This window comes from Terrapene carolina, unplaced genomic scaffold, assembly GCF_002925995.2.
Source record: "Terrapene carolina triunguis isolate 2854851 unplaced genomic scaffold, T_m_triunguis-2.0 Scaffold210, whole genome shotgun sequence".
Taxonomy (NCBI): Eukaryota; Metazoa; Chordata; order Testudines; family Emydidae; genus Terrapene; species Terrapene triunguis.
In genome coordinates, this window is record NW_020664561.1 from 39,680,541 (window position 1) to 39,700,120 (window position 19,580).

General features: G+C 39.0%; 1 protein-coding gene across 1 annotated transcript in view; it reads left to right on the forward strand.

Annotated features, from left to right (window-relative positions):
- The window catches only part of LOC113407190 (collagen alpha-1(XXIV) chain-like), a 238,741-nt gene that overhangs the window by 113,757 nt on the left and 105,404 nt on the right, over nucleotides 1–19,580 (forward strand). Inside the window, exons 20-23 of the mRNA XM_026655329.1 lie at nucleotides 4,534–4,587; nucleotides 9,109–9,162; nucleotides 10,612–10,656; nucleotides 18,221–18,274. Of these exons, the coding sequence (XP_026511114.1) occupies nucleotides 4,534–4,587; nucleotides 9,109–9,162; nucleotides 10,612–10,656; nucleotides 18,221–18,274 (207 nt within the window). The remainder of the gene's footprint in view (nucleotides 1–4,533; nucleotides 4,588–9,108; nucleotides 9,163–10,611; nucleotides 10,657–18,220; nucleotides 18,275–19,580) is intronic.

A 19,580-nucleotide genomic window follows, 5' to 3' on the forward strand; every position in this document is an offset into this window, starting at 1 on the left:
TTTCAGCATCATCTACCTGTCAGTGGCCAATCTGTCTTCTCTCATCAGACGGTTCTGAGATTCATAAAGGGGTTGAGAAGACACCCATTAAGGTCCCATTTCTTCTTGGGACCTTAACCTAGTACTTCCTGTACTTACGGGGCTTCCATTTAAACCTAAGCCATCATGCTCCCTTCTACATCTCTCTGTGAAAGCTTCCTTCTCAGTGGTCATTACCTCTACAAGGTGAGTAGGAGAAATCCAGGCCCTAATGGCAGAATCCCCACTACAGTCTTCTTCCCCGATAAAATGACTCTCAGGACTTTATCCAAAAATTTTACCTACGGTGCTCATGGAATTCCGTCTAAATCAGTAATCCACCTAATTGTATTCTTTCCCAGGCCTCATGTGTCTAAGATGGGAGGGGTCCAACACTCTTTGGCTGTTACAGAATTTCAGAAGTACTCTGTAATCTACCAGCTGTTTGGCTTCTGGCTATTGGCAGAGTCTAGATATTCTACTTTTTACATTTCCCTAGGAAGTGTCAAAATATCTGCTAATGTTTTGCACTCAAGAATTTCATCTGGAAATGACACATAGGCCTCCTAGATAATCAGTTGTGTTTTTAAAAAAAGATTGTTTTTTATTCTGGAGGTGGACATGGGAGTGTGGACTCCTGAATAACTCTTGGCAAACAGAAATTCTGAAGGTAGGAGTATACTGAGCGCAGTTACATTGCTCAGAGTTTGGAAGGAAAATAGTATTGTCAAGACAATTTAAGAGTTCCAGCCTTGTTCATTTCTTTTGCTTCAACTTGGTCCTGTTTGGTGTTGATGAATAGCAATGCTGTTTGTTCCTCTCCATCAAAACAGTAAACCAAATTAGAAATTAAAGGACCAATTTCCATGTTATGTAATGAAATGAGGACATTTTACAGATTCTAGATTCCTATATTACAGTACTGGATCCACTGTAATTTGAATTTGAAGACCGATACCAAGGTACCTATTTAGCATAACAAAGGTAGATAAGTCTCTATATCTTGATGAGCCAATCTGTGCATCCCTTTATGTGATAATTTCTTACAGTTCTAAGTCAGGAATCTCACTGAATTTCATCTGTTTCTTCAAATAGTTTCCCCAGCACCAGTCCATAGGGTCTAATGCTGAAGTCTTTACTCAGCAAAACTCCCATTGTTGAAAATGTGAAGATTTACTAAGGGCTTCAAGATGCAGCTCTAAGATTCGTTGTAGATTTTTGTGGGGTTAGGTTTTCTCAACACTTCTGTAGATTAGGCATTTAGGTTCTTACTGATAAACTGATCATAAATATTATTTAACCACTTTCCTACTGCTACATTAGTATACCATGTCATTAATTTGAAAGCTCCTTTAAAACAGTCTTCCAGGACTGTCATAGTATCTGTATTTTCCTTATAGATTGTGTTCAGCAGAAGAAGATTAAAAAGCAGACTTTGTGGTACAGAAGAATTTTTTTTTAAATAAAAATGAAGATATGTGAATATTTGGATGTACCATTATTGTTAGTATATGTATTCCTAGTGTGCTCATCACCCTAGTGCCTGGGCACATCACACATCTTGTTGACATTTGGAAATAGCACAGTTTCAAGGGTTGGTTTAGCTGAACCGATACTAACTTCAGTTTGCTCTTGTCTACACTTACAGCTTAATCATAGAGCTTTTAGAATTTCTCTTAGAAGCATTTGTATACACCCAAGTAAATAAATAAATTAGAAGGATTTCTGCACAGAAAAAGTAAGAATGCTTCTAAAAGGAATATGGCTCTTCCAGTTCCTTGTTAACACAGCATTTTCTGGGCTGCTTATCACCTAAAGGAAATTGTATTCATGTCAGCAGTTACCATCCATTCATGCCTTTGACACACACCCCAATATAGTTAGAGAGATATAAAGAACTACATTTTAAATTCTCGAATGCCTCTAGATTCAGCAACTTTTAGAGGTATGAAAAGGTGAAATAGCAACTATTGTTGCATTGACCTAGTTAGTTTAATTTAGTGAGTAATCATGTGCTTTTTAGATTCTAACCTGAACCATTTAAAAATCTGGAGTGATATAAATGATATATTTTAAATATGCAATTAGAGTGCATTTATCACATATGTATAAAATATTATGTGCCATCTGAGGTATGTCAGTTTTGTTGCACAACTATACTAGTAAACATTTCTCCATTTTGAAGGGGAACATTAATTTTGATGTTTTAGTATAGATTAGAGTGTACAGAGTTAGGATTGGTACAGAAATGTCTGTTTTGAAAGTTCACTGTAAATCGGGTAGTCACTCTGTCTAATGGGCTTGTTCTCGTGCCCCTCGGCATCCAAGTACTAAAAGTTTAGAGGTTTCTTTAAAGGTCATAGAACCAACTGGGTCACAAACAGGTTACATCAATAATTCTCAAACATATGTTTTTGATTTCTGATTTATTTTACTCATTTACTTCTGGTTTGTTACAAAAGTGAACACCACAGATTGAGTTCATTTAAAGCAGTTTATGAAAAGTAAACACACGAAAACCCCAACATCTAAGACTAGCAGTACTATGTATTGCATTCTCTTTTGTTATAATATTACAGTAGCAGTAATGTGGTTAAAGATGAGATGGTACTTTCATTCTAAAGCAGGGGCTTTAGAATGAATTTGGTAATTTACCTTTGGGGTTGAAATTTAATAGCTTAGTCTCAGCTAATACTGAATAATTTTCAGAAAGATTCATAAAAACCACTGGTGTATTTTGAGTTACTTGATTTGGGGGAACAGTAGGTGATGGGAACATTTTTCAACTCTTAGGACTTTTTTCATAGGTTTCTTTTGTACTTGGGGAAACTAAAAAATGTTCAAAACTTCAATGTTGACATGCATTTAGACATAAATAATAACGGGGAGCAGTGCTGTCTCCATCTCTGAAAGAATTTGGTATTGCAAATAAAGCTGTGGATATTTTTAAAAGATGTTGTGTACATGTGTAGTTCGTTCATTAATGTCAGAAAGATGCCTAAAAGATACTCTTGGTTTTCATTTGTAGATATTTGATTTTCCTACTCACAAATTATCCTATTTGTCTTTAGAACCAAATGACCTGTGGTAAGGGTTAAGGAGACCTTTGTGAGAGTCAGGCATATCAAGTTTATAGATCAAATAATAGATATTTTATTCAGGGTAGGGGCTGATCAATGCCACCCATTTCCTACAACATTAATCATACTTACTTTTCAGCTGAGCCAAGTTTGGTAAAATTTGAAAAGTAATGGAACAACAAAATCAAATAATATTTTGACAGATGAATAAGTGCATCCTGTGCTGAATAAAATATCAGTGTCACAGTGCTAGCAGCAGTTGCTAGCTTGAGAACAGATGGCAATACCAGTGTGAAAAAGTCTGATCTTGCTCAATTTTAAAAAGTTAAGTTGGCTTGGGCCTAGTTTGTTCTTAAATGGAATGATCACCTGAGAATTCAGTGAATACCATTAACATTGTTGTCCTGCAGCCACACGGGTGTGGACTACAATCTCATCAGATTTCATAAATTAAACTCTGTCTGCTCATCTAGATTTCTGTATCACACCCCCCATCACCTTTATATCTTATCAGTCAGGACTTGTAAGTGGCAAAAGAGTCCATGGACAACATTTGTATTTATCAGATTACAGCCAGTTTTTAATCTCCTGTGGAATATGTTCCTGCAGTTCTACTTTAAAGCAGTAAAGAGCTCGCAAGTTTTGTTTCGAAGACTTGTTGTTCATTTCCTTTGTAAAATGGAGCAGAGTTAAGGTGGCTGTGGGCAATTTATATCGGACTTTCCTGCCCCTTGTGTGACTTTCATATAAAATGTCAAAAAACATCTCTGTATAAAGACCTCTTGTAAAATAGTATAAACCAGTTTTTTGTTGTACAACTATGAATTCATTGTCTAAATCAGTGGTTCTCAACCAATGGTTCTCAACCAGGGGTCCGGGGCCCCCTGGGGGCCCGCGATCAGGTTTCAGGGGGTCTGTCAAGCAGGGCTGGCATTAGACGCCACAACCTCATTTCCCAACAGCTGCTGGACAGCTGCTGTGTAGTGGTGCCCAGTGCTTAATTTGTAATGAAAGAGGTGCTGGGACTCAAGCAATTAGGTGCTGGGGTTCAAGCAATTTGTTTACATTCATAACTGATGAAGCAAGGTTCCGTTGTGGGTTTCAGTGGGATCAAGACTGGGTCTATTTAATAATAAACCTTGTCAAATGGACAAAAGGGTTAAAGAGAAATAAAAGCTATACTGACATCTGTCAAATTGAGTTTAATGAAGGCTGTTTAAAGTCTGTCACTCAGCCAAGTCCTTTCAAGAGAGCTTATTGGACTTCAAAGTTTTTTGGATATTGTAAAACAAATCCATGGCTTGATTTCTGCAATTCAGGTTTGTTACTTTTCTAAAATGAATAAACAGATTCAAAATAACAAGTACATTTTTTTACTTTGTACAATGGAAACATTCCTATGCTATGAACAGCTTGCCTCTCTTCTCCTCCTTAGGGTTTTCCAGGAGATATTGGTGTACCTGGACTAAATGGCCCTGAAGGTCCAAAGGTAAGAACTTACAGAGCTTTACTGCAATGTCATTAATGCACTGAGAGTGAGATAATGAGAAGAGAAGGTTCTTGGGGAAAAAACAGGGACTGGGGATAGGTGTCACACTGCACCCTAGGAAATTAGCAAAGAACTGTGAACTGAGCATGACTTGCCTCTCATAGTCAGGAGACAGGCCTTGTCTACATAGGAAATTTGCACCAGTGTAACTTAAATTTGTTTTTATTCCAGTGTAGTTAAACTGGTGCAGCCTCTGTATGGACACTCTTATTTTGACTTTTTGCTAAACTGAAACAAGCCATTCTTAAACCAAAATAAGTGTGCCCACACGGGTTTGTACTAGTTTGACGGTACTTGTTTAAATTCACTCATTAGGTTATACTTGTTCAACTTTCCTATGTAGACAAAGCTTAACTCAGTTTTAGACAGCGGAGTTACACTAGTGTTTTTCTAACCCTTTAGCCATCCACTTTTAAACATATGAGCTTGTGTATAGTTTCTATGCAAATGCTACCTAAATCTCTAGTACCCTTCATTGCTTCAGCCCTTTGCTTACGTTTTGTATGCTTGAGTCTCATCTGTGCCAGGGTTGGCCATAATATCCTTTAAATGCTGACATCCTAATAAACAGTAAGAATTATACAAAGCCAAACGCCATCTTCTTTTAGTCCCCCATTCAGATCTAATAGTCACTCCAACTGCTGGAAACCTGGTCAACCTCAGACTCTCACTTGCCTCCCACAGCTGTCAAATGTGTAAATAGCCTTGATCCAAACAGCCCAAACATAACAACTTTCTAGGCATGCTGCAAAGGCCATTTTACATGGTTTGGGAGAAAGGTTGACATTGTGTTTCCAGAAGCAAAGGTGACTAGAGAGGAGCTTTTCTTTTGCTCTGATTTGTTGGCTGGCTGAGTTAATTTGTTACCATTTATGCTTGTTTAATATGAATACTGTTGAGTGGTCATTATTATGTTTTTGTAAGATTAATGAATTGACAGGACACCTAAGACCTTTCCATGAGACGTCAGGCCTATGCATTAGTGGACATGAGAGAAGTGGGATTAAATTAGATCTAGAAATACAGATTCAGTTTAAATAGCCACACTAATGCATTAATAGTGTAAATGAGCTCAAAAGCCCTTCTTAGTGATGTGATATATATTATTCCCCTGTATATGCAATTCAAAGCTAACGTTAATTTGCTCTGTTAGTAGTGGACTTATGTTTCAGAGATACTATACTAGTCTATCTCCATTTATTCAAATCCCAGCAGAAATGCTAAGGGGTAGCCCACAGTATTTAAGATTCCAGAGTTCATTTAATACAGCAAGAATTCCATAACTATACAAGACATTGTGGTCTCTCCAGCACATTGGCTCTCAAGGACAAAAAGCTTGGACAGCCAGGTCTAATCAAAGAGAATTGGTGACTTACATTGGAGATGCAGTGTTACTAAACTGGAATAGCCTTTGCACAGCTCCTAATACCGGGAGAGCAGGGCTACGTGAAACTGGAAATGTTTGCCTTTAGGATTCCCAGTGGTCTTGCGTTCACTGCAGTTTTGAAGAATTTCCTTCAGTCTTTATTTTTGGAACACTGTTTTCACCAAGCTGGTCTTTTCCTTATTCTTCTGTTCTATGCTTCTTCAGAGACAAAATCTGCACTAAGTGCCAGGAAGGTGGTCTAGTCTTTATATTTTAGCATGAGAGAAACCAACCATCATGATAGAGTGTAAGATATGCAAGCATGATATACCTGTCTCTGAAGACCAGTAGAACTTTGGGAATGGCCATTTTATCCAAATTACTACAGTAATTAACAAATATGAACTCCTAGAATAATGCACAAAAGATACATTACATAGTTTGGTCCATAGCACATTATTCATCTTGGAAGCAATATCTTAGAAGGTGTTTGATCTTGATCCAATGTTCATAAAAATGAGGCACTTGCATAATAACTAATAAAAAAGAGGAGTGTTTTAGTTTGGGAAGTTCTGTAATATCTTTCTGTTTGTTCGTTGTGTTACTCTTGCAAATACTTTTGGCTGCATGTTACAAGAGCCAGAGTAAAAAGTAAGGCAGACATGCTCACTATATAAATATCATAATGGTTTCTCTAGCAATACATGTTGTACCCTGGAAATAGCTGCGAGCTTCCTTCCTCTGCTCACTGATGTTTTGTTTGGGTAGCATACCTCATATAAATGGCTATTAAGAGTTCTATTAATCCTGTAAGGGAGGGTCAAATGGAAAGTTCTGAACACATGGGAAATACATGGTACCCCCATTTGCTGACTCCCTGAATTCTTTCCAGACATTTTGGCACATCTCTAAAGGCTACCTTCATTTTCTGTTCATTGCCTGAAACCTCAGAGTGAGGGTATGGAAACTGTAGTTAATTTTCAGTTTTAAAGTCTGGGATGTTCTTTATAAATTTGAGTAAGTGCTGTCTAGGAACACACATAGTAGCTAAGAAATTTGCTAATATTTGCACCATTGCATGAGTTTAAATGATACTGAAAAGCTTAGCATTTGTTAATGTATTGCTATTGCATAGTAAAATAACAGTTCTGTTTGCTAAGGAAATACTTTTCTTCACCAACTAAAGATCAGTATTATTTATGGAGTGTGACTAAGTGTCTTGCTGTTGCTTTTGCCAGTGAGATGCTCTCCAGCTGTAGTTCTCCATCATACTTTATTCCAGATAAAATCAAATGATGGGAACTTTAATAAGACTCAGTATTCTGAGGTGGCCCGATACATTTTCTATGAAGTGTTGCTTTGCGTGCTAAGCAGGCAGGCAGGAAGCTGCTGGACCAATGTGTGCCCCTTCAGTCTAAATTTCATAAATTTAATAAGGGTTAGAGTTGGAGCTTTTCCATCCAATATTGCTTCAGAGGCTAATGATCTCTTTCATAAGAGATGATTTTTTGTTCTCATTGCTTTATCTGATATAAGTAAGCCTGGCTTCCCTCATAAATAATAATATATTTACATAGATCTTTTTTGTCATAAAGCCGAGTTGAGTGCTTATTCCAGTTACTACCATTATAACTTGGATAACCCAGATCTTTGAAACACGATTAGATCCTCTGTCTGAGTAGTGGAGTTTTACAAATGTTGCTGTAAGAGGATGTGATGACTCAGGGTTGGCAATGGAATATGTCCTTCACTTCTAGGACACTGGATATAATCCTGCCAAGGTTTGTAATGGCTGAATATCTTTGCTATCTGGCAGCAGTTCTGAATGAGTTGATACCCTCAAATCACTTCTCAATCCACAGAACAAATGCCAGCATTACATTTGACGTCTCGGTAGGCATTCTCAACATATTGGGTGAGGGTTGAATATTTGTAAACTCTCTCTCTAACTGATCAGAATTTGGGTACATAGGTTTGGCAGTGTAGGAAGGGTGTATGTGATGCCACTACCAGGGAGTACCTCTTGTGTGGATAAATAGAGGACTTCAGTCTCCAAAGTTATTTTCTACACTGAAAATTAAGTTGTCAGGACAACACTGAAAATAAAGTTTAGAGATATGACAGGATATCACCCTTGCCAAAGCAGTGCTGATTCACACACACAGCAAAGCTTAGTTTTATTTCGTTCTGTCTTATGCTACTGACCAAGATTTTGTTACAAATTCAATCATGGCCTACTGCCTTCAGAGTCAATGCTTGGAAGTGGCTTGCAGCTGGGTAAAAAATTAAAGTCTAAACTTTGTACAGCTATTTCCATAATGCTTGTGTTCTGAAAGCCATCATAATCCCACCAAAGAATAAGAAAAGGTTGATTTACTGATCTGCTTTGGTAGTGTAGGTGGTATTGTGTTGGACTTTGGGAAATAACTGCATAGAATGAGGAGTTTAGTAGAGAGAAGAATAGTTTTAATATAAGTCAATTTTCATTATCACCAAATATTAGGCTAACGATTACCTAAACCCTGGATTTACAGGGGATTTCTCAGTTCCTTTTTAAGCAGCCCATCAAATTCAAACTAATGTTATGTAACAAAAATAAACTGTTCTCTTGTGAGCACCAGTTACACCTCTACCTCGATATAACGCTGTCCTCGGGAGCCAAAAAATCTTACTGCGTTATAGGTGAAACCGCGTTATATTGAACTTGCTTTGATCCACCAGAGTGCACAGCCCCGCCCCCCCGGAGCACTGCGTTACCGCGTTATAGCCGAATTCGTATTATATCGGGTCGCGTTATATCGAGGTTGCGGTGTACTTTGATCCTTCTCCTCCTTCAAAGGGTAAATGAAAATAGTCTGAATCTTAGAAATGTCAATATAGCTAAACTTTGTTAGATACTGTAGCATTCCAGCCGATGTTAAAATTAGGGCAGCTTTTCTCCTGGCTTTCTAAGGGAAATGGACAATAGCAGATAATGATGTCTCCTTTCTCAGCTTTCAGTCTCTCATTCACTGGATGATTGTAAGAGAAAAGAAACCAGGCAAATAGGCTTATTGATTGATATAAAATCTCATTTTGGTTGTCTTGTTATTTAGGGACTTCTAGGTGACCGAGGGCCTCCGGGGGCCCCAGGCCCGAAAGGAATCGAGGTAGGATGGAAACAGAGTCCAGTCAACAAGTTACATTTTTTAAAAAATCGGACTCAATTTTTTTCTATAAGAAAACGTTGCTTCAGGATGGGCAGTGTTGCCAGGCCGGATTTCACGTTTCTGTTTTGGGAGATTTTTAATTATTTTACAGAATTGTGTGTTCATTATAAGATTTATTTCAGCAGCTCTGTGGAGTGTCTAAGGACTGTGGGCCCAGAATGTTGCATGTAGAATCCAGAATTAAACAATGGTGGGTTTATTAAAATAATAATATTGAATAAGAATATTGGGTGAAATCCTAGCCCCATTGAATTCAATGGCAAAACTCCCATTGACATCAGTGGGGCCAGGATTGCATCCTATAAATTTATTATTCAAGGATTCTTAATTCATTAGCATAAAATATGTATGCATTAAATCCAACTCCATATGCTATTCTATGCTGTTGAGATAGCTGGTAAATATAGGTTTTAAAAGATGCATTAAATCAGTTAATGAGTCTGATGGTAGAGCTCTAGAGCTCTATGTAGCTGACTTAATGAGTTATCATGAGTGCTTTTAAATGATAAAAGACTAACGGTGACAAAAAACTATCAGTTTAATCAGAAGCCATGTAAAATGCAGACCACATTTCCTCCATTCAGACTGCTGTGTTCTCCTCCAGGTAGAGCACCTCTGCCTCCAAGAGCTGGAGAAACACTTTCATGTTAAGTGGGGTCACCGAACCATCAAATAATCACAGCATGACATCATGACTTGGCATTATGATACAGAATCTTAATTTAACATCATAATGTAATGCGGCAGCCTCAAAAGCCTATCATTACAATACAGGGTCATGTGTGATTATTTTGAGGCTCTTGGTAACACTATAATGTCTCCTCTTTCTTCTCCTGTACTCCTGGCAGCTGGGATGAAAACAAGAAGTTGTCAGTCTGTTTTTGACCTCACATTCATTCACATCTGCTTGAAGAGGCAAGAGAGATCCTGGCAGAACTGTTCTGCTTGCTTAGGAATCAAACTATAGCTATGTGGCGACCATGCAGAGCAAGACAAAGTCCTGTCAGAGTACTAGACTCCATGAGAGACAAATGCATATCTACGCCAAATTAGACCCTCAGATACATCTGTGAAACCCCATTGTCTTCTCAGTACAGCTGGTCAAAAATGGTGAAAAAATTTTACCAGCTCTGTTTGTGGGCTTTTCTTAAACAGAATGTGTTTGATGATTTTGTAAAACATGGATTTCTGACAGATAGTGGCTGAGATGAGGTCAGTTTTAGACCCTTTCCTGTATAGTGCAAACCTAGATCCTAGCAGTAAAGATCTACCTATGTCCATTCACTATGCAAGTTTAAGATTTTAATATAAGTGAACATAGTCCTTTGCAGATTTTAAAACTAAATGCAGTATCAAAAAAGTTATTCCAAGTCCTGATTTTTTTTTCAGGGAGAAGAAGGACCAATTGGACCTATTGGAGGAGTTGGACCAAGAGTAAGTATGAGTAACATTATTACTACAAACACAAATTACTATAGTCAACTGTTTAAAGGATGAGTCTGCTCTGAAAAATGACTGTAAAAATGGATCTTCTTCCTCTGTGTATTCTGAGTCAGATCTGTTCACTTTAGTGTCAAAAAAGTTTTTATTGGTTTTATTACTCCTATTAGCTCTGCAGAATCAACACAGCTGATAAAGAGAGCTGGATTATGTCCCTTATAGGATGTGCATCATTATCAGAATTGTTTACTAAGTTCTAGGCACTTGCATCTGTCCAACCCTAGTGAAGACTATGGGGTTTCACAGGTGTATCTGAAGGTCTAATTTGGCTTGCAGAACCTGTATTACTGGCAATGATGCACAAGAAGGAAAGAACACAACTCAGCTCTCAGATCTCAGGATGCATTTGCAGGGCTGGCTATTAGAGAAATCATCTTTTAACTGTAAACTAATCACATTTGATATGGAGTCACTGACAGCAATAAAAATGGAACTGCACAATGCCAGTTTTACAATCACACTTTGATTCTCTTATTTATTTATTTTTCAGCTGTTAAAATCCATTAGGCTCTAAACTCATTTACACAAGAAATAATTAAACTTGAAAATGTAAGTGCTGGATAATAATTTACAATAGAGTGCAGGGGAGCATAGCAGAACTTTGTCAAAAGCAAATTAAACAAATCAAGTCAAAGAAGAGGCGTCAATGGAAAGGAAGGATAGTCTTGTAGTTAAGCCACTGGACTGAGTTTCAAGTGATCTGGTTTCATTTTCTGGTTTTGCCATAGACTTCCTGTGTAATCTTAATCTCTCTGTGCCTCAGTTCCTTATCTGTAAAATGGGTATAATAGTACTTCCCTTCTTGCCTTCCGTCCTTTGCCTTTCTTGCCTATTTATTAGAGCTGGTCAGAAAATAGAATACCAGTCAACCTTGGTCATTCTGATATTTCAACATTTATTTTCATCCTGAATTGGGTTGAAAATTCAAAATCTCAAAAAAATTTCATAGAACAAAAATCTCTGGAAAGATTTTGATTAGTAAATGTTGAAATGTTTTGTTGAGGGGTGGTTTGACATTGAATTGTGTTTGCCTGATCTGCTGCAGTGCTTTATGGGAATTGCAGTTTGCATTCTTCATACTCCCATTCTCTCTTATGGGGTGAGCTCTGGGAACTGACTACAGCTTCCATGATGTACTGTGGCATTTCAGACAAAGGAGAGACTGCAATGCATCATAGCAGATGTATTCTAGCCATGGGAGTATGAGGCACTGCAGAAGCTCTGCTGGGTTGCCAACCCTCCAAGATTGACCTTGAGTCTCCAAGATGATGAAACCTCCAGGAATACATCCAACCAAAATTGGCAACCCTAAAGCTCTGTCAGCCACAGAGTAATGTCGAACTGACCCAAAAGGAAATATTTTGATTTAATTCAAGAAACTGAAATTTTTTGATTCAGGTCAACCTGACCCAGAATGAAGTATTTTGTTTTAATTTTCCTGATAGAAAATTGAAAAATATCAGCATCTCTAATGATTAGAGCTGCAGATTTGTCATAACAGTTTTTATCAGAAACCACAGAGCAGTCATGGTAAATTTAGTAAAAGACATGAGTTTAGAGGGAAAAGTGATTATTTGTACAAAATTTATAGTGACTGAGCCATGATTTTTTATTTTAAAAAAAAAAGTCGTAACAAATGAAATTGAACTATACCTCTATAAAATCATAGGCCAGAGTCATCCTCCTCCTCCTCTTGCTACCGAGAGGGCACAGACTACCTGCAGCAGCATCCTCCACCACTGCACCGCAACCCTAATCCCAGCCTGGTGAAGAGGGGAGGCCCCAGCAGGGTGGGGGCCGGGCTGGAGATAGTGTGTCCCACACTCACCCACAGTGTCAGCTGCTGTCTGGAGGGGCTGGGCCTGGCTTCCCACTCTAGGCATTTCAACCTGGTACGTGGGTCACAGCAATACTCTGGTATGGCCAACAGGCCAGAGTGCTCGTGCCAGTCCCCTCATTCAAATTTGAAAATTCACATTATCCGTGACATTTTCCTCACCATGACAAACGTGTAGCCCTACTAATGATTCACTAATTTCTCTATGATGACAAACAATTTTGAGTGAAGAATGCTATGCTTCATGAACACTGGAGATTTCAACCCCGTGGCTACCTCAGATATTTTGGAGTTTGCTGCCCACATTCCTTGCTGAGACAAAAGAGCAAGAGAATTGGGGATTTTCGGGTTGGTAGGGGGTCAGGATTCTCTCTGTGTGTTTCAACTGCCAGCTTTTTCCCTTGCTTCAGGGACCCAGCTACTGTGGCCTGGATACTTCTGTTTCCCCTACCTGACGCTGTCTCAGGATCCCTTGCCAGCTTACTGCTTCCTATTCCTAACCCCTGGATCCCTTCTCCTTCCCCACACTTCCCCCACTCCTGCCTACCCTTGCCTCTGCACCCCTTCTCATAACATGGGTTGGGGGAGATTGGATGGTTACATGGGAGTGAGGATGGGCCTCGATCAAATGTACACCAAATATAGTTGAACAAGCCTGGATGCTAGTTCAGATCCAAATCAACAAGCTATTTACATGTCTTGCTTTTCACAGTGTTTGCATGAACAGAGTTTTCAAAACACATTATGGAAGCTAATGTCATTAGAGAATTTATCATACTAATGAAATAAAGGGATTACAGTTATGATCCTCCTTCCATTGATGTCATTGGCCAAACTCCCATTGATTTTAGTGGAACAGGTTTCCCGCCCTTCTTCAATATCTAATCTATTTTTTCTATCTAATATGCCCCTATTATCTACAGGTGAAAGACGTTAGTGTCATGGCCAGTCTTAGGCACGTGCTAAGATCTTCTCTACACATCTACAAGATAAACTTAGGACCAAATCCTCACAATGACAAGTGCCCCAAACAAATTCCAGTACCAGCTACTGAATGAATGAGATGAACCTGAACCCAGACTGCAGATCCCAAATTTAGATCTGGATTAGAATTCCCATATATCTTAATCAGGTAGAACCAAAACACAGGATCTCTCTTTCCTGAACTCCAGCATTCAACGTCCAGATCCAAATCTAAAGCTCCAGGTGTTTCCCTTTGGCTTATTATAGAGAGAGGGTTTGAACTGCCAACTCTCAGTCAAATCCATCTGCCGGGCTCACCTCTTACCAAAACCTTCCCTCTCATACTAGCTCAGTGACAAATGCCTGGATTGTTCTTATACTCTATGTAGAGTAGCATATTCTGATTTTCATTTTAGCTTATTTTGCTTGTGAAAATACAATAGATGCCACATACAAGAGATGCCTCTGCATATTCAATTTAATCACAATTAACAAACAGTCATAACGTTTAGCCAGACATTAATATCACTGTGTCACTATAGGTCAGTCAATCAGCTGGTCATGGTTTTTGTACCTTTATTCTTGCCATTTAGTCACTGATTTGAAACCTTCAGAACATTAGAATGAACTTAAACAGTATATTGCTGGATATTCCCTGATTGCCATTGTGAGAGACAGATGAAGAGCAAAAGCCACAAATAATCTGTGAAATTATATATTAGCCTGTCAATCTGTTCCTCCTAGGAAGGTGTAAAATGTGCCAGCAAAGCTCTGTGAGCATTTACAATCATTCTGTTATAGCAGCATATCCCAAAGTGTGGTGCATGCCCTTCTGCGGGGTATGGTCATGTGAAGGAGTAGCCAGGGTTAGGAGGGCAACATGTAGAATGTAGAAATTAAAACGGGTAGGCCATTTTGGAGGTGAAAGGGGTACACTTGATTTCTCTTTCCTGAAGGGGGGCTTGGCACATTCCATTAATTCATTAAGAAAAAAATCATTTTCCTTAAGTTTTTTTTTACTTCATTAAAGTGTCTTTTCCAAGAATGATGTAGGATGAGGAGAGGCTACCCTTACTTTATCTTACCTCTTATGTTTTCTTGTCAGTTACTTTCCCCCTCAATGTGTAAATTACACTCATCTTGCACATGCATTGAATGTCAAATCTGTCTTCAGTTTTACATTGCTTTCCCACTTATATCCACTTTCACACATTTTATGATCAATTTTCATCTGATGTGTGACTTAAACTGCCATTTATATCATTGGGAAATTTTACCAAGAGACTTACACACAGTTTTACCTGTTTAATCTGAACTGCACCCAAAATATCTTGTCAATTAACAATGATTGGAAAGGAAATATGGGGAGGGGGGGAGAATAATTACACGGGAATCTGCTAAATTCTGTTACTTTGTGAAATGTGTGTATGTGGTGTGGATTCTTCAATACTAATTCAGCCAAAGAGATGATTCAGAGCAAGCTCCAACCATTTTTCCCCTGAAGAAATTGTAGGTGAGATACTGTATATGAAAACTTGCTTGCTAATATGAAGAGGTGACAATGTAATGCAAGTTGGCACAACAAAGTCCAGAAAGTAAAGCATCAGGTAGACTATTACCCTCAGAATTTAATAACTGCAGTTTCCAAGAGCAAATGAAATATTTAATCACTCACTCAAAAGTACGTTTTCCTCCAATTTCAGTTTTACATATTCAGATTTACTGAGCAACTCTAAACAATAGGCATGGATTTCAGGGTTATTCTTTGCAGTTAGAATATAGACTGTAAATTGTTCTTGGCTAGCATGGCAAATTTGCAGTAAAATAACTCCTGTAGCTGAGCCATATAAATCCTAACTTTAAGTGCCCCTTAATTAGTTTATCACATGACACCAATAATCCTATAAAGCCAGATTCTGCAACCCTTACTTAGGTTGAGTAACACTTATACAACTATTCCCATTTACTTTAATGAGGAGTAAGTGCTGCGCAATAGAAGGGTTGCAGAAACTGCTTCACAATCTTTGTAGAAATAAATGATAAATATTTAGTGATATATCATTACATTTTAGAAGGTTAGATTTTTCTTGTGAGAATTCCAAGTAAAACTATTATATATTGTGAGCTACTGAGTGTAAATAATGAAGGTCTGTTTCCAACAGAATAGTTTCACAGCCCCTGTGCATGCAGTAGCCTGTAGAAGCCCATCACTTATGGCCCTCACATCATTGATCCATGTATAGAAATGTGACTTTTCTGCAAACTGTGCTTTCTCCAGTTCTGGGGATACTCTTCACAAAGCCCTAGGCTTTATTACCATACCTCTCTCTATTCCTCTCCCACGTAACTGGATCCAATGTGGAAGGTTGAACCAACGCTGAGCAGAGTAGTGACAGCATAGCCCTTAACCCAGAGTTTGTAAAGTCAGAATGAGATATAGTTTCAATACTTCTGACTTGGAATCATGCCCTCAAGTAACTCATTTGATGCTCTCGTATGGTCTCTTCTGCACCTGCACTTGTGTCCTCATGTTAAGATGGCATTGTGCCTGCTGATCAGAAACTGGAACGCCAACTTCAGCACATGGAAGGTGCCAGCCAAAGATTGTTTCAGATGGGTTGACTTCAGTAACTTCCTCCTCTCTGGCAGCATTGCCACCCTGAGGTTGTATTTAACCCATTTATAACAACTAAAGAATATTACCAAAGCACACGTCTGTCCGGACTTGTTGAAACTTGTGTAACAAAATGGAATGCTTTTAGGGTTATTGGGGCTGCCAGAAAAAAATGGGATTAAAGTTTGTATCATGGGAACCTAGTAAGAATATATAGTCTCAAAACATACAGAGAATTCTCAGACCGTCGGGGAACATGCCCAGGCATTGGCACTGAGGGACAGATAAAGTCACAGAGAATCAAGGTAACAGAACCCAAGACCCAGATTGTGCCCTTGCTCTGAGAAATAAGGAGGTAGCTTAGTGCCCATTGCTTTGATTGCACTTTGCCCTGATTTTGATGGGTAAACTGTAAGTGAAGGTCCCAATGCAGACTGTTGATCCTATAGTCACAATCATTCAGTCTGGCGCAGCTGTTATGCTCAAAAGACTGAAAAGTACTGCTAAGCAGAACTTCAAGAATCTGTACAATACTTGTAGTTTCCCTTTTAAGGCTTTTCACCTACAGAGGTATTGTCAATCAGCCTTTAAGAGGAGTCCATTATGTATAGCATCACAGTTCTCCTAGTATATATTTGTTTCGAGTGTTTGGATTGCAAGCATCTCAGACATAGTTTGCACCCATGAGGTGCTGGGCACAGCTATAGTGTTTGTGCTCCCCTGAGCACAAGGACAGCATGAGACTAGCCACCTCAAAGGAAACAGCCAGGAGGGAGACTTCAGTATCCACCTCCTGCACACACACATTGGTCAACAGAGAACCCACGCTATACACTCTTTTGCAGCAGCCATGCTTTCACTGTGCACCAAGGAACTCCACAATGTATTTTACTTGCAGCTGCTAACTGCAAATGGCATGGGTAATTGTGTTTGGCATTTTGCAGTCCCAAGTGTGATAATGATATAATCCTCAGCATATGCCATGTTATGTCCATAACTTGCAGTGATATACTGTACTTTTGCAGTATCACAGTGTATTTCTAAAAAAACAAGATGGTCCTTTTAAAATACAATTGTTCTGAAAACCTTTACGTTTGGATAAACAGTCTTAATTGAAATTTGGGGATATTCAACGGAAGTGTGGTAAATAAAACTGCCATCGCTTAGGGAGACTAACTTATCACTACTGTTATGTGACTGTACTGGGCTAAGCTTTCTAGGCTGCAAGTTATTCTGAGGAGGAAATAAGACATATTTGAAAAAAAAATAAATGGCACAATAAAAATAAGACTGCCCTTGGCACAATTAAAGTTTTACAAATAGCCAAGTGAAAATTCAGAAGAAGAATCCCTTTTTTGTCTTTCTGTGCCATTTTGTTTTGTGTGAGTGGCAGCAGCTAGAGGGGGTCACAGTAAAAGGTTTTTAAAAGCCTCCTCATCTGTGGTCTCTCAGTCTGATTAATGGTACCATACTTCTCCTCAGCTAACAATATGCTACAATTAAGTAATTATCATAGCAGCAAGATTTGTTAACAAGCATAATCGTGGAACCAAAGGTAAAACAACTCAGGAGTTGAAATTTACAATACTCTTTCTGAGCAAAGGGGAGAAGAAATTTGAGCTGATTCTGTCTAATAGAGAAAAGAGAGTTGGAACACCTGTCATTAAATTCTCTGGCAGTGTTACTCCCCCTGCTTCAGTGGTGTTATGACAGCAGCGAATTAGCTCCTTTCTGTTCTTTGCCACCTCAATGGTCTCTTATAACTGAAATTGAAGTGGATGTTACATCCTTGGGTTTTGATGAATGTTCTCTAATAAATCATTGGCTGTCGTAAAAGTTGATACAGGTTTTGTTGATTGTACTGTGTTTTCTTTTATATTCAATAGCGTATTTTCAGACAAGTGGCTGTAAAATGCACAATACAATAAAGTTAGTAGACAGTGTATTATATTTAAACATTCAGTAAGTTTAATTAACTAGCTTTTTGAGAGAGACCCTGTGATAAATAGGGAACTTAGGAAATGGAGATATATTTTTTGTAAAAGTCAAATATTTTAAATCTTTAATTTTATTTATTATTTTAGGGAAGGCCAGGTCGGAAAGGGTATGCAGGTGAACCTGGATCAGAAGGCTTGAAGGTAATACTGCTGGGTTTTATATATGAAAATAGAATATAGTTAGAGTCAGTGGTGCTGGAACTGAGGGTGCTGCCACACACCCTCACTTGAAGGATTTAGTAATAACAAACACCAAATACGTGGTTTCCATCAATAGCACCCCCCACTATAAAAATTGTTCCAACACCTCTGGTTAGAGTGTTTGTGCGCGAGAGATACATTGTAACAGGGTTGCTGGCCCACTAAAGGAAATTGGACTCAGCTCTCCTCTTCCAGTACAGCTGCTCCCTGTTTGAGCCAATTAAGAGGGTGAGGCACCATCTGGGAAACATAAGAGACCTATGCGTGAGTTAAGAGGGTCAGAGCACACTGGTTCAGTCAGAAAGAGTAGTTCCTAGGAGAGGGCTGAAAGCAGGAGAGTAGCAAGGGGTTTGCTGGCAGGTTTTCCTAAGCCAGAAAGCCAGGAATGGAGAGGGTTGAAAGTGGGAAGGAGCAGCAAAGGGAGATGCTTACTAAGCTGGCGAGCTGGATCCAGAGGGCAGCAGAGGGCCTTACCTGCTGGTACTGGCATCTCATTACCGGGGAGCTGGGTCCCAGAGGAACCAGATGAGACTTTCAGTGGAGAGACAGTGGGAGTTACCACTGGGAAGAGGGGGATTGTGCCCCAGAAGGAGGGGCTTGGGTGGCAGTCCTGGTGGCGGGACAGAGAACAACTGATAAAGAGTTCGGGTCTAGTGGAAGACACCAGGATGGTGAAAAAGGAGCTGGGTTTTTAAAGATTACATGAACAGGGATGATGTGAACTGTGTTGTGTGACTTTTGATTTGGGACGTTTGCACTGTGTTTTGGTTAATAAACTGTGATGGACTTGAGGACATGCTTGTATTGAACTTACTGTGAACTCAAGAGGAAAACTGAGGTGAGGGACCCCTTGCAGAGTGGCCTTGTGGCCACGAGGGGGCACTTGAGAGGAGGCCACTTGTTGACATACATCTAGCCAGTGAATCTGCTTACTTGCAGGTTCCTCAGTTGGGAGAGTGAAGAATATTGCCAACAGGATTGGGGGGCATGGATAGCACCTGCTGTCCCTCCATATGGCTCTGTGGGGGAGGATAAATGTGGAACAGTGCAAATTCGGAAAAGCAATTGAAGAGTTAAATATCTGATTAATACTATTATAGTTTATGCAGATAATTGCCCCATGTGGTGTATTGTCAAATTGGTATAAGTTAACAGACTATTTACAAGTAAAATTTGCTTTTAGAAATGGTTATGAACTAATGAAGGCAATTATATAGTGTATTTATATTTAATTTCCATTTGACAA